This window comes from Bombina bombina, chromosome 6 (genome assembly GCF_027579735.1).
Source record: "Bombina bombina isolate aBomBom1 chromosome 6, aBomBom1.pri, whole genome shotgun sequence".
Lineage (NCBI taxonomy): Eukaryota > Metazoa > Chordata > Amphibia > Anura > Bombinatoridae > Bombina > Bombina bombina.
Genome location: NC_069504.1, coordinates 556894858 through 556914475, shown reverse-complemented (window position 1 = coordinate 556914475; position 19618 = coordinate 556894858). Strand labels below are relative to the sequence as shown.

The 19618-nt window shown below is 42.1% G+C and overlaps 1 protein-coding gene across 1 annotated transcript in view; it reads left to right on the top strand.

Annotated features, from left to right (window-relative positions):
• PRTG (protogenin) overlaps window positions 1–19618 on the top strand; it is a 176839-nt gene that overhangs the window by 142475 nt on the left and 14746 nt on the right. Inside the window, exons 12-13 of the mRNA XM_053717502.1 lie at window positions 18287–18382; window positions 18826–19012. Coding sequence (XP_053573477.1) covers window positions 18287–18382; window positions 18826–19012 — 283 coding nt within the window. The remainder of the gene's footprint in view (window positions 1–18286; window positions 18383–18825; window positions 19013–19618) is intronic.

The following is a 19618-nucleotide window of genomic DNA, read 5'->3' as shown; positions in this document are numbered from 1 at the left end:
GGCCAGTCGGGAGAAGTCCTGTAAACGTGAATGTGAGGAAGTAACAAGAGAGGAGGAGATCCTGAGCTGATCGAAGGGGACGGGAGGGAGAGTATCTAGAGACAAGTTCTGAGATGTAGTGGGAAGCAGTGCAGTTGAGAGCTTTATATGTCAAGGTGAGGATTTTATGTTTAATCCTAGAGGCAAGAGGAAGCCAGTGAAGGGATTGGCAGAGAGGTGCAGCAGATGAAGAGCGACGAGTAAGGAAGATGAGCCTGGCAGAGGCATTCATAATGGATTGTTAAGGAGCTATGCGGCAGCTAGGTAGACCAGAGAGGACGGAATTGAAGTAGTCGAGGCGGGAAAGGATGAGAGAGTGGATTAAAATCTTGGTTGTATCTTGTGTAAGGAAATGTCTAATTTTAGCAATGTTTTTAAGGTGGAAGCGGATGATTCTTCACACTCTCCTTTGTCACTAATGTCGTCTTATATTTGATATGGTTAGAACCTGCTTTATATTCCCTTGTGCTTTTTATAAATAAATGGTAGAATTACAATCAGTAGCCTGATGTAAAGGTTTCATCTTTAGTTATTTACTTGTATTTGCTGACGGTTTGTGGATTTCAGTGAATTCATTATATTCTTTAGGGTTTTGTAATGGAAGCAGATTTTATGACCTGTCTGAACATAAGGATGTGCACATAAGCAGTGTTCTCCCCAGGACCAATTTAGGACTAGATTATGAGTGGCGTGCTAACTGTTGCGTGCAGGCGAAAAGGAGTTTATTGCGATATTACAGGTTGAATGTAAACGTGTTCCTTGAGCGCAATTAAATTTAACTCGCGTCAGGATAAGGCGACTTCAGATTTCTGGTTAACTGTTATGCAAGTCAAAAAAGTTGCACAAAACACATCAAAATTACATTTTTAAAGTATAATTACACTCATAATGAAACTATTTGATAAACATTTTCCAAAAATATCTGACCAAAAATTTATAATGGCCCAAAGATATGAGGTTTCAGGTGTTTAACCCCTTAAGGACCGGGCATTTTAGACAAAAACTTCCCCAAAAGACCAGAGCATTTTTAGCATTTTTGACATCACTGCATTTAAACAGTAATAGACTTTTTTTTATATTTACCTATCAAAACTATATATATATATTTTTGTAGACAACCCAAAGTATTGATCTAGGCCCATTTTGGTATATTTCATGCCACCCTTTCACCGCCAAATGCGATCAAATTAAAAAAAAATCTTATTTCTCCAACATAGGTGTGTCCGGTCCACGGCGTCATCCTTACTTGTGGGATATTCTCTTCCCCAACAGGAAATGGCAAAGAGCCCAGCAAAGCTGGTCACATGATCCCTCCTAGGCTCCGCCTACCCCAGTCATTCTCTTTGCCGTTGTACAGGCAACATCTCCACGGAGATGGCTTAGAGTTTTTTAGTGTTTAACTGTAGTTTTTATTATTCAATCAAGAGTTTGTTATTTTGAAATAGTGCTGGTATGTACTATTTACTCAGAAACAGAAAAGAGATGAAGATTTCTGTTTGTATGAGGAAAATGATTTTAGCAACCGTCACTAAAATCCATGGCTGTTCCACACAGGACTGTTGAGAGCAATTAACTTCAGTTGGGGGAACAGTGTGCAGTCTCTTGCTGCTTGAGGTATGACACATTCTAACAAGACGATGTAATGCTGGAAGCTGTCATTTTCCCTATGGGATCCGGTAAGCCATGTTTATTACGATCGTAAATAAGGGCTTCACAAGGGCTTATTAAGACTGTAGACTTTTTCTGGGCTAAATCGATTCATTATTAACACATATTTAGCCTTGAGGAATCATTTTATCTGGGTATTTTGATATAATAATATCGGCAGGCACTGTATTAGACACCTTATTCTTTAGGGGCTTTCCCAAAGCATAAGCAGAGCCTCATTTTCGCGCCGGTGTGGCGCACTTGTTTTTGAGAGGCATGGCATGCAGTCGCATGTGAGAGGAGCTCTGATACTTAGAAAAGACTTTCTGAAGGCGTCATTTGGTATCGTATTCCCCTTTGGGCTTGGTTGGGTCTCAGCAAAGCAGATACCAGGGACTGTAAAGGGGTTAAAGTTTAAAACGGCTCCGGTTCCGTTATTTTAAGGGTTAAAGCTTCCAAATTTGGTGTGCAATACTTTTAAGGCTTTAAGACACTGTGGTGAAAATTTGGTGAATTTTGAACAATTCCTTCATGTTATTTCGCAATTGCAGTAATAAAGTGTGTTCAGTTTAAAATTTAAAGTGACAGTAACGGTTTTATTTTAAAACGTTTTTTGTACTTTGTTATCAAGTTTATGCCTGTTTAACATGTCTGAACTACCAGATAGACTGTGTTCTGAATGTGGGGAAGCCAGAATTCCTAGTCATTTAAATAAATGTGATTTATGTGATAATGACAATGATGCCCAAGATGATTCCTCAAGTGAGGGGAGTAAGCATGGTACTGCATCATTCCCTCCTTCGTCTACACGAGTCTTGCCCACTCAGGAGGCCCCTAGTACATCTAGCGCGCCAATACTCCTTACTATGCAACAATTAACGGCTGTAATGGATAATTCTGTCAAAAACATTTTAGCCAAAATGAACACTTATCAGCGTAAGCGCGGCTGCTCTGTTTTAGATACTGAAGAGCATGACGACGCTGATATTAATATTTCTGAAGGGCCCCTAACCCAGTCTGATGGGGCCAGGGAGGTTTTGTCTGAGGGAGAAATTACTGATTCAGGGAACATTTCTCAACAGGCTGAACCTGATGTCATTGCATTTAAATTTAAGTTGGAACATCTCCGCATTCTGCTTAAGGAGGTATTATCCACTCTGGATGATTGTGACAAGTTGGTCATCCCAGAGAAACTATGTAAAATGGACAAGTTCCTAGAGGTGCCGGGGCTCCCAGAAGCTTTTCCTATACCCAAGCGGGTGGCGGACATTGTTAATAAAGAATGGGAAAGGCCCGGTATTCCTTTCGTCCCTCCCCCCATATTTAAAAAATTGTTTCCTATGGTCGACCCCAGAAAGGACTTATGGCAGACAGTCCCCAAGGTCGAGGGAGCGGTTTCCACTTTAAACAAACGCACCACTATACCCATAGAGGATAGTTGTGCTTTCAAAGATCCTATGGATAAAAAATTAGAAGGTTTGCTTAAAAAGATGTTTGTTCAGCAAGGTTACCTTCTACAACCAATTTCATGCATTGTCCCTGTCGCTACAGCCGCATGTTTCTGGTTCGATGATCTGATAAAGGCGGTCGATAGTGATTCTCCTCCTTTTGAGGAGATTATGGACAGAATCAATGCTCTCAAATTGGCTAATTCTTTCACCCTAGACGCCACTTTGCAATTGGCTAGGTTAGCGGCTAAGAACTCTGGGTTTGCTATTGTGGCGCGCAGAGCGCTTTGGTTGAAATCTTGGTCGGCTGATGCGTCTTCCAAGAACAAGCTACTTAACATTCCTTTCAAGGGGAAAACGCTGTTTGGCCCTGACTTGAAAGAGATTATCTCTGATATCACTGGGGGTAAGGGCCACGCCCTTCCTCAGGATCGGCCTTTCAAGGCAAAAAATAAACCTAATTTTCGTCCCTTTCGTAGAAACGGACCAGCACAAGGTGCTACGTCCTCTAAGCAAGAGGGTAATACTTCTCAAGCCAAGCCAGCTTGGAGACCAATGCAAGGCTGGAACAAGGGAAAGCAGGCCAAAAAACCTGCCACTGCTACCAAGACAGCATGAAATGTTGGCCCCCGATCCGGGACCGGATCTGGTGGGGGGCAGACTCTCTCTCTTCGCTCAGGCTTGGGCAAGAGATGTTCTGGATCCTTGGGCGCTAGAAATAGTCTCCCAAGGTTATCTTCTGGAATTCAAGGGACTTCCCCCAAGGGGGAGGTTCCACAGGTCTCAGTTGTCTTCAGACCACATAAAAAGACAGGCATTCTTACATTGTGTAGAAGACCTGTTAAAAATGGGAGTGATTCATCCTGTTCCATTAAGAGAACAAGGGATGGGGTTCTACTCCAATCTGTTCATAGTTCCCAAAAAAGAGGGAACGTTCAGACCAATCTTAGATCTCAAGATCTTAAACAAGTTTCTCAAGGTTCCATCGTTCAAGATGGAAACCATTCGAACTATTCTTCCTTCCATCCAGGAAGGTCAATTCATGACCACGGTGGATTTAAAGGATGCGTATCTACATATTCCTATCCACAAGGAACATCATCGGTTCCTAAGGTTCGCATTCCTGGACAAACATTACCAGTTCGTGGCGCTTCCTGTCGGATTAGCCACTGCTCCAAGGATTTTCACAAAGGTACTAGGGTCCCTTCTAGCTGTGCTAAGACCAAGGGGCATTGCTGTAGTACCTTACTTGGACGACATTCTGATTCAAGCGTCGTCCCTTCCTCAAGCAAAGGCTCACACGGACATTGTCCTGGCCTTTCTCAGATCTCACGGATGGAAAGTGAACGTGGAAAAGAGTTCTCTATCCCCGTCAACAAGGGTTCCCTTCTTGGGAACAATAATAGACTCCTTAGAAATGAGGATTTTTCTGACAGAGGCCAGAAAAACAAAACTTCTAGACTCTTGTCGGATACTTCATTCCGTTCCTCTTCCTTCCATAGCTCAGTGCATGGAAGTGATCGGGTTGATGGTAGCGGCAATGGACATAGTTCCTTTTGCGCGCATTCATCTAAGACCATTACAACTGTGCATGCTCAGTCAGTGGAATGGGGACTATACAGACTTGTCTCCGAAGATACAAGTAAATCAGAGGACCAGAGACTCACTCCGTTGGGGGCTGTCCCTGGACAACCTGTCACAAGGGATGACATTCCGCAGACCAGAGTGGGTCATTGTCACGACCGACGCCAGTCTGATGGGCTGGGGCGCGGTCTGGGGATCCCTGAAAGCTCAGGGTCTTTGGTCTCGGGAAGAATCTCTTCTACCGATAAATATTCTGGAACTGAGAGCGATATTCAATGCTCTCAAGGCTTGGCCTCAGCTAGCGAGGGCCAAGTTCATACGGTTTCAATCAGACAACATGACAACTGTTGCGTACATCAACCATCAGGGGGGAACAAGGAGTTCCCTAGCGATGGAAGAAGTGACCAAAATCATTCTATGGGCGGAGTCTCACTCCTGCCACCTGTCTGCTATCCACATCCCAGGAGTGGAAAATTGGGAAGCGGATTTTCTGAGTCGTCAGACATTGCATCCGGGGGAGTGGGAACTCCATCCGGAAATCTTTGCCCAAGTCACTCAGCTGTGGGGCATTCCAGACATGGATCTGATGGCCTCTCGTCAGAACTTCAAAGTTCCTTGCTACGGGTCCAGATCCAGGGATCCCAAGGCGGCTCTAGTGGATGCACTAGTAGCACCTTGGACCTTCAAACTAGCTTATGTGTTCCCGCCGTTTCCTCTCATCCCCAGGCTGGTAGCCAGGATCAATCAGGAGAGGGCGTCGGTGATCTTGATAGCTCCTGCGTGGCCACGCAGGACTTGGTATGCAGATCTGGTGAATATGTCATCGGCTCCACCTTGGAAGCTACCTTTGAGACGAGACCTTCTTGTTCAGGGTCCGTTCGAACATCCGAATCTGGTTTCACTCCAGCTGACTGCTTGGAGATTGAACGCTTGATTTTATCGAAGCGAGGGTTCTCAGATTCTGTTATCGATACTCTTGTTCAGGCCAGAAAGCCTGTAACTAGAAAGATTTACCACAAAATTTGGAAAAAATATATCTGTTGGTGTGAATCTAAAGGATTCCCTTGGGACAAGGTTATGATTCCTAGGATTCTATCCTTCCTTCAAGAAGGATTGGAAAAAGGATTATCTGCAAGTTCCCTGAAGGGACAGATTTCTGCCTTGTCGGTGTTACTTCACAAAAAACTGGCTGCTGTGCCAGATGTTCAAGCCTTTGTTCAGGCTCTGGTTAGAATTAAGCCTGTTTACAAACCTTTGACTCCTCCTTGGAGTCTCAATTTAGTTCTTTCAGTTCTTCAGGGGGTTCCGTTTGAACCCTTGCATTCCGTTGATATTAAGTTATTATCTTGGAAAGTTTTGTTTTTAGTTGCAATTTCTTCTGCCAGAAGAGTTTCAGAATTATCTGCTCTGCAGTGTTCTCCTCCTTATCTGGTGTTCCATGCAGATAAGGTGGTTTTACGTACTAAACCTGGTTTTCTTCCAAAAGTTGTTTCTAACAAAAACATTAACCAGGAGATTATCGTACCTTCTCTGTGTCCGAAACCAGTTTCAAAGAAGGAACGTTTGTTGCACAATTTGGATGTTGTTCGCGCTCTAAAATTCTATTTAGATGCTACAAAGGATTTTAGACAAACATCTTCCTTGTTTGTTGTTTATTCCGGTAAAAGGAGAGGTCAAAAAGCAACTTCTACCTCTCTCTCTTTTTGGATTAAAAGCATCATCAGATTGGTTTACGAGACTGCCGGACGGCAGCCTCCCGAAAGAATCACAGCTCATTCCACTAGGGCTGTGGCTTCCACATGGGCCTTCAAGAACGAGGCTTCTGTTGATCAGATATGTAGGGCAGCGACTTGGTCTTCACTGCACACTTTTACCAAATTTTACAAGTTTGATACTTTTGCTTCTTCTGAGGCTATTTTTGGGAGAAAGGTTTTGCAAGCCGTGGTGCCTTCCATTTAGGTGACCTGATTTGCTCCCTCCCTTCATCCGTGTCCTAAAGCTTTGGTATTGGTTCCCACAAGTAAGGATGACGCCGTGGACCGGACACACCTATGTTGGAGAAAACAGAATTTATGTTTACCTGATAAATTACTTTCTCCAACGGTGTGTCCGGTCCACGGCCCGCCCTGGTTTTTTTAATCAGGTCTGATAATTTATTTTCTTTAACTACAGTCACCACGGTACCATATGGTTTCTCCTATGCAAATATTCCTCCTTAACGTCGGTCGAATGACTGGGGTAGGCGGAGCCTAGGAGGGATCATGTGACCAGCTTTGCTGGGCTCTTTGCCATTTCCTGTTGGGGAAGAGAATATCCCACAAGTAAGGATGACGCCGTGGACCGGACACACCGTTGGAGAAAGTAATTTATCAGGTAAACATAAATTCTGTTTTTAGGTTTCTCACTGAAATTATTTACAAACAGCTGGTGCAATTATGGCACAAATGGTTGTAAATGCTTTTCTGGGATCCCCTTTGTTCAGAAATAGCAGACATATATGGCTTTGGCATTGCTTTTTGGTAATTAGAAGGCCGCTAAATACTGCTGCACACCACACTTGTATTATGCCCAGCAGTGAAGGGGTTAATTAGGTAGCTTGTAGGGTTAATTGTAGCTTTAGTGTAGAGATCAGCCTAGGACTGATACATGGTATGGTGCTGGTCGTTAAGGGGTTAATGTAGAGATACATACATATACATGTCTAAATATGCATGTATGTGTGTGTGTGTGTGTGTATATATATATATATATATATATATATATATATATATATATATATATATATATATATATATATATATATATATATATATAAACAAAGAGGTATCAGCGCACATCCATTTTCAAAAGCACAACATATTTTTTACTGCTGCAAAAAATTTCCTGCATATACATCAAGAGACAACTATTCTTTTTTAAAAATATTGGGAACTTAGTCACACAATATGGCCATATTTTGCTTAGCCAGTCACCACTTCCAAGGTGCCCCAATTCGACTGGTCCTACTCTAAATCCTTGTGCCTCAGAGGGCTGAAACATTCCTGCTTTTACTCTTCATAATAGAATGAGACTCCCTGGCTTATTATTCACAACTCTTTAACACTGTTATGAGCACACCTGAACTTGGGTGGGGTGCTTAAACCAATGGGAGATGGTCAGTCTCCCTGGTAATTTTAAATACAAATACAAAATTTGTTTTTTTTAGCACACCTTACAAAAAGTTTAAATCAACATCTGGGAGTGCTGCCAATATGACCCAGTAATTACACAAACAAAGAGGTATCAGCGCACATCCATTTTCAAAAGCACAACATATTTTTTACTGCTGCAAAAAATTGCCTGCATATACATCAAGAGACAACTATTCTTTTTTAAAAATATTGGGAACTTAGTCACACAATATGGCCATATTTTGCTTAGCCAGTCACCACTTCCAAGGTGCCCCAATTCGATTGGTCCTACTCTAAATCCTTGTGCCACAGAGGGCTGAAACATTCCTGCTTTTACTCTTCATAATAGAATGAGACTCCCTGGCCAGCCGTCGTTTTTGCAGCAGTAAAAAATATGTTGTGCTTTTGAAAATGGATGTGCGCTGATACCTCTTTGTTTGTGTAATTACTGGGTCATATTGGCAGCACTCCCAGATGTTGATTTAAACTTTTTGTAAGGTGTGCTAAAAAAACAAATTATATATATATATATATATATATATATATATATATATATATATATATATATATATATATATATATATATATATATATATATATATATGTATGTGTATATATATAAATATAAATGTTTTATTTGTGTGTACACATGTATTTACAGACATATATATACACAAATAAATGCATAAATACATATGTATAGATATATAGACATATATATATAAGTACATTGGAGCCCTTTGCAGTCAGGTAGATGAAAACATGAAATTTCATATTTATGCAATATTCATATTTAATAAAGTGTTTAACTGTGTATGTACTGTAAATATCACAATTTTCTTCACATTTTTCCCCCACTTTGCATGCTCCATTGAAATCTATGGAGGAATAAAGTGGTTGCGATAATCGAAGTTCAGCTTTTTGTGCGTGTCAGGTTAGCGAACTTGCAAAACATTTTGCTATCAACTTGTAATATGCACGCTACCCGACGAGCGCAAAAAGCTTACTTCTAGCGTAGTTAAAGCGCAAGTAGGAGCGATAAATAGCCCTCCACTCATAATCTACTCCTTATTGGCACATCACCTGGCTGATTTTAGTGACCAACTAGCTAAAAATAACTATTTCAATGTTTGTTGCAGACCTTATCATTAAATTAATTTATGTTAAATTACGCTATAAATTTCTGCTTTGAATAGCTTAAAGAACATTTATAAACAATATAAAATGTTATAATATTGCCTCACACTATTATTTCATAATTCCTCTCGGCTGGCAAAATTGTCTGTGGAGAACACTGACCAGTGTATTATTTGAGCAATGGTGAGAAAGATTATATTTGTTACACAGTGGAATAATCTTCTAACCTGAATCTTTGAGAAAATATAAACTATGAATCTTAAGTGCCTATTTTTAATGAATTGTGTCTTGGAATTCATGTAAACAGCAGTATTTTGTTCATAGTCCATGTTTGTGCCTAGTATGGGGTTGGTAAATTGAGTGACATTAATCTGGCAGTAAAAACAAATATTACTTACTAGTCCTAAAGCCCGTTCACACGGGCCATTTCTCCAACATAGGTGTGTCCGGTCCACGGCGTCATCCTTACTTGTGGGATATTCTCTTCCCCAACAGGAAATGGCAAAGAGCCCAGCAAAGCTGGTCACATGATCCCTCCTAGGCTCCGCCTACCCCAGTCATTCTCTTTGCCGTTGTACAGGCAACATCTCCACGGAGATGGCTTAGAGTTTTTTAGTGTTTAACTGTAGTTTTTATTATTCAATCAAGAGTTTGTTATTTTGAAATAGTGCTGGTATGTACTATTTACTCAGAAACAGAAAAGAGATGAAGATTTCTGTTTGTATGAGGAAAATGATTTTAGCAACCGTCACTAAAATCCATGGCTGTTCCACACAGGACTGTTGAGAGCAATTAACTTCAGTTGGGGGAACAGTGTGCAGTCTCTTGCTGCTTGAGGTATGACACATTCTAACAAGACGATGTAATGCTGGAAGCTGTCATTTTCCCTATGGGATCCGGTAAGCCATGTTTATTACGATCGTAAATAAGGGCTTCACAAGGGCTTATTAAAACTGTAGACTTTTTTTGGGCTAAATCGATTCATTATTAACACATATTTAGCCTTGAGGAATCATTTTATCTGGGTATTTTGATATAATAATATCGGCAGGCACTGGTTTAGACACCTTATTCTTTAGGGGCTTTCCCAAAGCATAAGCAGAGCCTCATTTTCGCGCCGGTGTTGCGCACTTGTTTTTGAGAGGCATGGCATGCAGTCGCATGTGAGAGGAGCTCTGATACTTAGAAAAGACTTTCTGAAGGCGTCATTTGGTATCGTATTCCCCTTTGGGCTTGGTTGGGTCTCAGCAAAGCAGATACCAGGGACTGTAAAGGGGTTAAAGTTCAAAACGGCTCCGGTTCCGTTATTTTAAGGGTTAAAGCTTCCAAATTTGGTGTGCAATACTTTTAAGGCTTTAAGACACTGTGGTGAAAATTTGGTGAATTTTGAACAATTCCTTCATGTTTTTTCGCAATTGCAGTAATAAAGTGTGTTCAGTTTAAAATTTAAAGTGACAGTAACGGTTTTATTTAAAACGTTTTTTGTACTTTGTTATCAAGTTTATGCCTGTTTAACATGTCTGAACTACCAGATAGACTGTGTTCTGAATGTGGGGAAGCCAGAATTCCTATTCATTTAAATAAATGTGATTTATGTGATAATGACAATGATGCCCAAGATGATTCCTCAAGTGAGGGGAGTAAGCATGGTACTGCATCATTCCCTCCTTCGTCTACACGAGTCTTGCCCACTCAGGAGGCCCCTAGTACATCTAGCGCGCCAATACTCCTTACTATGCAACAATTAACGGCTGTAATGGATAATTCTGTCAAAAACATTTTAGCCAAAATGAACACTTATCAGCGTAAGCGCGGCTGCTCTGTTTTAGATACTGAAGAGCATGACGACGCTGATAATAATATTTCTGAAGGGCCCCTAACCCAGTCTGATGGGGCCAGGGAGGTTTTGTCTGAGGGAGAAATTACTGATTCAGGGAACATTTCTCAACAGGCTGAACCTGATGTGATTGCATTTAAATTTAAGTTGGAACATCTCCGCATTCTGCTTAAGGAGGTATTATCCACTCTGGATGATTGTGACAAGTTGGTCATCCCAGAGAAACTTTGTAAAATGGACAAGTTCCTAGAGGTGCCGGGGCTCCCAGAAGCTTTTCCTATACCCAAGCGGGTGGCGGACATTGTTAATAAAGAATGGGAAAGGCCCGGTATTCCTTTCGTCCCTCCCCCCATATTTAAAAAATTGTTTCCTATGGTCGACCCCAGAAAGGACTTATGGCAGACAGTCCCCAAGGTCGAGGGAGCGGTTTCCACTTTAAACAAACGCACCACTATACCCATAGAGGATAGTTGTGCTTTCAAAGATCCTATGGATAAAAAATTAGAAGGTTTGCTTAAAAAAATGTTTGTTCAGCAAGGTTACCTTCTACAACCAATTTCATGCATTGTCCCTGTCGCTACAGCCGCATGTTTCTGGTTCGATGATCTGATAAGAGCGGTCGATAGTGATTCTCCTCCTTTGGAGGAGATTATGGACAGAATCAATGCTCTCAAATTGGCTAATTCTTTCACCCTAGACGCCACTTTGCAATTGGCTAGGTTAGCGGCTAAGAATTCTGGGTTTGCTATTGTGGCGCGCAGAGCGCTTTGGTTGAAATCTTGGTCGGCTGATGCGTCTTCCAAGAACAAGCTACTTAACATTCCTTTCAAGGGGAAAACGCTGTTTGGCCCTGACTTGAAAGAGATTATCTCTGATATCACTGGGGGTAAGGGCCACGCCCTTCCTCAGGATCGGCCTTTCAAGGCAAAAAATAAACCTAATTTTCGTCCCTTTCGTAGAAACGGACCAGCACAAGGTGCTACGTCCTCTAAGCAAGAGGGTAATACTTCTCAAGCCAAGCCAGCTTGGAGACCAATGCAGGGCTGGAACAAGGGAAAGCAGGCTAAGAAACCTGCCACTGCTACCAAGACAGCATGAAATGTTGGCCCCCGATCCGGGACCGGATCTGGTGGGGGGCAGACTCTCTCTCTTCGCTCAGGCTTGGGCAAGAGATGTTCTGGATCCTTGGGCGCTAGAAATAGTCTCCCAAGGTTATCTTCTGGAATTCAAGGGACTTCCCCCAAGGGGGAGGTTCCACAGGTCTCAGTTGTCTTCAGACCACATAAAAAGACAGGCATTCTTACATTGTGTAGAAGACCTGTTAAAAATGGGAGTGATTCATCCTGTTCCATTAAGAGAACAAGGGATGGGGTTCTACTCCAATCTGTTCATAGTTCCCAAAAAAGAGGGAACGTTCAGACCAATCTTAGATCTCAAGATCTTAAACAAGTTTCTCAAGGTTCCATCGTTCAAGATGGAAACCATTCGAACTATTCTTCCTTCCATCCAGGAAGGTCAATTCATGACCACGGTGGATTTAAAGGATGCGTATCTACATATTCCTATCCACAAGGAACATCATCGGTTCCTAAGGTTCGCATTCCTGGACAAACATTACCAGTTCGTGGCGCTTCCTTTCGGATTAGCCACTGCTCCAAGGATTTTCACAAAGGTACTAGGGTCCCTTCTAGCTGTGCTAAGACCAAGGGGCATTGCTGTAGTACCTTACTTGGACGACATTCTGATTCAAGCGTCGTCCCTTCCTCAAGCAAAGGCTCACACGGACATTGTCCTGGCCTTTCTCAGATCTCACGGATGGAAAGTGAACGTGGAAAAGAGTTCTCTATCCCCGTCAACAAGGGTTCCCTTCTTGGGAACAATAATAGACTCCTTAGAAATGAGGATTTTTCTGACAGAGGCCAGAAAAACAAAGCTTCTAGACTCTTGTCGGATACTTCATTCCGTTCCTCTTCCTTCCATAGCTCAGTGCATGGAAGTGATCGGGTTGATGGTAGCGGCAATGGACATAGTTCCTTTTGCGCGCATTCATCTAAGACCATTACAACTGTGCATGCTCAGTCAGTGGAATGGGGACTATACAGACTTGTCTCCGAAGATACAAGTAAATCAGAGGACCAGAGACTCACTCCGTTGGTGGCTGTCCCTGGACAACCTGTCACAAGGGATGACATTCCGCAGACCAGAGTGGGTCATTGTCACGACCGACGCCAGTCTGATGGGCTGGGGCGCGGTCTGGGGATCCCTGAAAGCTCAGGGTCTTTGGTCTCGGGAAGAATCTCTTCTACCGATAAATATTCTGGAACTGAGAGCGATATTCAATGCTCTCAAGGCTTGGCCTCAGCTAGCGAGGGCCAAGTTCATACGGTTTCAATCAGACAACATGACAACTGTTGCGTACATCAACCATCAGGGGGGAACAAGGAGTTCCCTAGCGATGGAAGAAGTGACCAAAATCATTCTATGGGCGGAGTCTCACTCCTGCCACCTGTCTGCTATCCACATCCCAGGAGTGGAGAATTGGGAAGCGGATTTTCTGAGTCGTCAGACATTGCATCCGGGGGAGTGGGAACTCCATCCGGAAATCTTTGCCCAAGTCACTCAGCTGTGGGGCATTCCAGACATGGATCTGATGGCCTCTCGTCAGAACTTCAAAGTTCCTTACTACGGGTCCAGATCCAGGGATCCCAAGGCGGCTCTAGTGGATGCACTAGTAGCACCTTGGACCTTCAAACTAGCTTATGTGTTCCCGCCGTTTCCTCTCATCCCCAGGCTGGTAGCCAGGATCAATCAGGAGAGGGCGTCGGTGATCTTGATAGCTCCTGCGTGGCCACGCAGGACTTGGTATGCAGATCTGGTGAATATGTCATCGGCTCCACCTTGGAAGCTACCTTTGAGACGAGACCTTCTTGTTCAGGGTCCGTTCGAACATCCGAATCTGGTTTCACTCCAGCTGACTGCTTGGAGATTGAACGCTTGATTTTATCGAAGCGAGGGTTCTCAGATTCTGTTATTGATACTCTTGTTCAGGCCAGAAAGCCTGTAACTAGAAAGATTTACCACAAAATTTGGAAAAAATATATCTGTTGGTGTGAATCTAAAGGATTCTCTTGGGACAAGGTTAAGATTCCTAGGATTCTATCCTTCCTTCAAGAAGGATTGGAAAAAGGATTATCTGCAAGTTCCCTGAAGGGACAGATTTCTGCCTTGTCGGTGTTACTTCACAAAAAACTGGCTGCTGTGCCAGATGTTCAAGCCTTTGTTCAGGCTCTGGTTAGAATTAAGCCTGTTTACAAACCTTTGACTCCTCCTTGGAGTCTCAATTTAGTTATTTCAGTTCTTCAGGGGGTTCCGTTTGAACCCTTGCATTCCGTTGATATTAAGTTATTATCTTGGAAAGTTTTGTTTTTAGTTGCAATTTCTTCTGCTAGAAGAGTTTCAGAATTATCTGCTCTGCAGTGTTCTCCTCCTTATCTGGTGTTCCATGCAGATAAGGTGGTTTTACGTACTAAACCTGGTTTTCTTCCAAAAGTTGTTTCTAACAAAAACATTAACCAGGAGATTATCGTACCTTCTCTGTGTCCGAAACCAGTTTCAAAGAAGGAACGTTTGTTGCACAATTTGGATGTTGTTCGCGCTCTAAAATTCTATTTAGATGCTACAAAGGATTTTAGACAAACATCTTCCTTGTTTGTTGTTTATTCTGGTAAAAGGAGAGGTCAAAAAGCAACTTCTACCTCTCTCTCTTTTTGGATTAAAAGCATCATCAGATTGGCTTACGAGACTGCCGGACGGCAGCCTCCCGAAAGAATCACAGCTCATTCCACTAGGGCTGTGGCTTCCACATGGGCCTTCAAGAACGAGGCTTCTGTTGATCAGATATGTAGGGCAGCGACTTGGTCTTCACTGCACACTTTTACCAAATTTTACAAGTTTGATACTTTTGCTTCTTCTGAGGCTATTTTTGGGAGAAAGGTTTTGCAAGCCGTGGTGCCTTCCATTTAGGTGACCTGATTTGCTCCCTCCCTTCATCCGTGTCCTAAAGCTTTGGTATTGGTTCCCACAAGTAAGGATGACGCCGTGGACCGGACACACCTATGTTGGAGAAAACAGAATTTATGTTTACCTGATAAATTACTTTCTCCAACGGTGTGTCCGGTCCACGGCCCGCCCTGGTTTTTTTAATCAGGTCTGATAATTTATTTTCTTTAACTACAGTCACCACGGTACCATATGGTTTCTCCTATGCAAATATTCCTCCTTAACGTCGGTCGAATGACTGGGGTAGGCGGAGCCTAGGAGGGATCATGTGACCAGCTTTGCTGGGCTCTTTGCCATTTCCTGTTGGGGAAGAGAATATCCCACAAGTAAGGATGACGCCGTGGACCGGACACACCGTTGGAGAAAGTAATTTATCAGGTAAACATAAATTCTGTTTTTTTGCAGGGTACAGCAGTCCCAACCCTTGCGCTCTCTTCCTGCCCCTCTCTTTTGCTCTCTCTCCCCCCTCTCTTTTGCGCTTTCTCTCCCCCTCTCTTTTGAGATCTCTCTCCCCCCCTCTCTTTTGCGCTCTCTCTTCCCCCTATTTTGCGCTCTCTCTCCCCCCCTCTTTTGCACTCTCTCTCTCCCCTCTCTTTTGAGCTCTCTCTCTCCCCCCTCTTTTGTGCTCTCTCTCCCCCTCTCTTTTGCACTCTCTCTCTCCCCCCCTCTTTTGCGCTCTCTATCCCACCCTCTTTTGCGCACTCTCTCTCCCCCCCTCTTTTGCGCTCTCTCTCTCTCCCCCCCTCTTTTGCGCTCTCTCTCTCCCCCCCTCTTTTGCGCTCTCTCTCTCCCCCCCCTCTTTTGCGCTCTCTCCCCTCTCTCTCTCCCCCCCTCTCTCTCTCTCCCCCCTCTCTCTCTCCCCCTCTCTCTCTTTCTCCCCTCTCTCTCTTTCTCCCCTCTCTCTCTCCCCTCTCTCTCTCTTTTCTCTCTCCCCTCTCTCTCCCTCTCTCTCCCCTCTCTCCTTTCTCTCTCCCCTCTCTCTCTCTCCTTTCTCTCTCCCCTCTCTCTCTCCCTCTCCCTCTTTATCTCCCCCCTCCTCTCTCTCCCTCCCCTCTCTCTCTCCCTCCCCCTCCCCTCTCTCTCTCCCTCCCCTCTCTCTCTCCCCCTCCCCTCTCTCTCTCCCCCTCCCCTCTCTCTCTCACGCTCACTCCCCCTCCCCTCTCTCTCTCCCTCCCCCTCCCCTCTCTCTCTCCCTCCCCCTCTCTCTCTCCCTCTCTCTCTCTCCCTCCCCCCTCTCTCTCCCCTCTCTCTCTCTCTCTCCTCCTCCCCCCTCTCTCTCTCTCTCTCTCTCTCTCTCTCTCTCCTCCCCTCTCTCTCTCTCCCCCTCTCTTTCTCCCCCTCTCTTTCTCTTCCCCCCCTCTCTTTTGATCTCTCTGTCCCCTTTCTTTTGCTCTCCCTTCCCCTCTCTTTTGCTCTCCCTCCCCCTCTCTTTTGCTCCCTCTCTTGTGCTCCCTTTATCTCCCCTCTTGATCTCTCTCTCCCCTCTTGATCTCTCTCACCTTTCTTATCTTTTCCCTACCCCCTCCCTCCCTCTTTTGAGCCGTTTTGAGCTCTCACTGCACAGCCTTTCACGGGCCGCCTGGCCCCGCCCCTTCACGCTTGGCCACGCCCCCTCACTGCCCTCGCGCTCGGCCACGCCCCCGGCCACGCTCGGTCACGCACACTTCTGCTCGCACTGCAGAGCAGAGACTTAGGGACTCTCAAAGGCCAGGTGTGTTTGTCCTCGTGCTGTGCTGTCTACTGCGCATGACAGCTTCGGACAAACACACTTGGCCTTTTATTATATAGGATTAGCAGCCACCAATTCTTTAGTCACCATAGATAAAAGCTCTATATAGCAAGTACAAATTCTTATATATATAAATAATATTGATATACTTCATTTGTTTTTTTGTTTTTTTCCTGCATAGTTTAATTGATCTTAGCTCTTTTTTTAGGTGACTAAATATAGTAATTACTGTATATATTATTCAATAGGTTTTGTATTAAAACAACATGTTTTGTGCTGCAAATGAATACAAGATGCACAGAATAAATAGCTGTCTTATAGCTAATATGTATGCACTCAAAAGCAAGTGTGCATTTTTTAATTAATGTTGTATCTTCTTACTTTTTTATGGCGATGGAATTTGTATAAAACAGAAGCCATATTATTTTTGCCTCCAGTATCAATGAAGGGAAGTGCTGTGATTTTAAACAAATTGTGTTAATGTTATTTTACAATTATATTTATTTTGTCTTGTTTTCACACTCCTAGTGTATAGATGAGCAGCCTAGGCTGAGATTAAAACAGTTTCAGGTGCAAATACCATTGTGACATCACCAGCTAGAGCCTAGCACAATTTCTCCATATGAGAAGTTGCATATTTTGCCTGGTTAAGAATTATGGGTTCTATTCAAATAACCAGATATCATGTGATGCCGCAAAGTCATCTCATATGAAAGAGCTGTTGAGTCAGTTCATAGAAGTGTGACAAGAACATAAAAATGTACCGCAATAAGTCTACTGGAACATGGCATCTGCCAAAACAGTGGCAGAATATCAAAATAAAAATAAGTTGTACGTGTAATTTTTTTAATTCTGTTAGTTCCTTTTTCTGAAAATATTATTCCTCAGTTATATGGAACAAACTTGGTTGCAGTGTGTTCTGTACAACCGAGGGGTATTTTTTAAAGCAACTGACAGCATGATAAATGACTTTTGCTGTGTTCATTCACTAATCTCTGGGAATTGTGTAGATCACAGAGCTCACCTATTTGAAGATTAGTAGAATTAAGAACTTGTTTATTTCTATAAATAATTGGCTTTGACCTCTTGCAAAAATATAACCATATTATAACCAACAACAAGCCAAAATGTTTTCAGAAAAGCATAAGATTATCCTGAAATGTATTTATTTTTATGCTGTGACACTTTGGTGGCATATTTTCTTCTACTAAATCAATATTGTATTTATTTAAGTTAATCATTACTGGCAGGCTGGGTTTGCATAAAATGGTGACCTCATTTTAATCAGAAACCAACAGAAATCTTTGCATATCAGTATCTTCTTATTTATCTTGTTTTTTTTAGTAGTACTACTGATAGGGATAGTAAAGTTTTATATATATATATATATATATATATATATATATATATATATATATATATATATATATATATATATATATATATACTCTTAAACCATTGCACAAGTGTCTTTACCAAAGCCCCATTTAAATATATATATTGTTTTTCTTACCCGCCCATGCCCCATTAAAGTATATATTAAATCTAGATTAAAATTTTTTTTTTTTATTGTTCCTTAAAATTGTATACTGCTGATTCAACTGATGGTGAAAATCTGTTTTCTTCTAATTTGCAGATCCCAGAAAAAAATACCATGTCAGATTACTTGCCTATAATAATATGGATGAAGGCTATCAAGCTGACCAAACCGTCAGTACACCAATATGTGTTTGTAAGTAATGTGAATAGACTGTACGTATTACCATAGCAGGGTGTTTGGTAATATTCTCTAGAGTTGCCACATAACAAAATTAGGGGACATGTGAGGGAAATATACACTTTACCAATAATGAAGAATCATAGAGTAGCTTTACAGTGAGCCAAGTAAAAACATAAATCAACAGAGAAAACTAAAATCATTGGTTAGCCGTTGTGTATTAATGAATTTAGGCAAAGTATGTGGTAAAGTAGAGTTTTTAAATCAAGTAGAAGAATAACAGGCTCAGAGAACCAATCCGTTTGTATCTGCTGTTAAATTAAATGTTTCTTTAACAATATATCTCTGCATTTATTTATCTTTGGAAAACCTTGTATTTGCTTCAGGCAGTGAGTCTAGTTGTCAGATAATTACTTATCTAAACAAAGAGCATTTTATAGCCTATTTTCTTTTTCTAGCTGTCCCTGATCGCATGATTCCTCCTCCACCACCACCCCATCATCTTTATGCCAAGGCCAATAGTTCTTCTTCCATTTACCTGCACTGGGGACGTCCGGCCTTCTCATCAGCTCAGGCTATTAACTATACTGTCCGCTGCAATCCTGTGGGCCTGCAGAATGCATCTCTAGTGCTTTATCTTCAGACGTACGTACCAAACTGGTAGTCATGGTGTCTACTTATGCTGTTCTCTCACGTAAAGCTTTATTACTCTGTATGTTTCTGTTGACATTACCAGCCATGGCTGATTTTATTTTTATAGGTAAAATGTATTTGTACTTGTGGCCATGGTTTTATATTTATTTTATTTTTTAATATAGTAACTGGTTTCATGTGCTCTTACAACTCCATTTAAATCGCATAATTTATAGAAAAGTTGTCATGTCTGGAGTATTTTATAGAATTTTAGGGCAAAAAGTTTCCTACTCCTGATGTATAAAATTGTTGTTGAGAAAACAGTTTTACATAAATTGCAGCTCTACAATGTGTAGAGCCTTTTTATAAACTATAAAGAGTTCTTTGGGATTTTTGACATAGCAAAACGTCAGATGACAATGAAGATATGTTTTATTTAAAGTGATACTAGACAGTGTGCTACATTGTTGTTCTAGTTAAAAAGCTCCAATACTTAATAGAAATCATTGCAATATGTATTATGAATCTATTTAAATGGCTTTTACATTAGGTGGTGGTCTCTACAGCAAGGCTTATCTAGCATGATATCACAAAACTTCCACAGCTGGTTTAGTATTA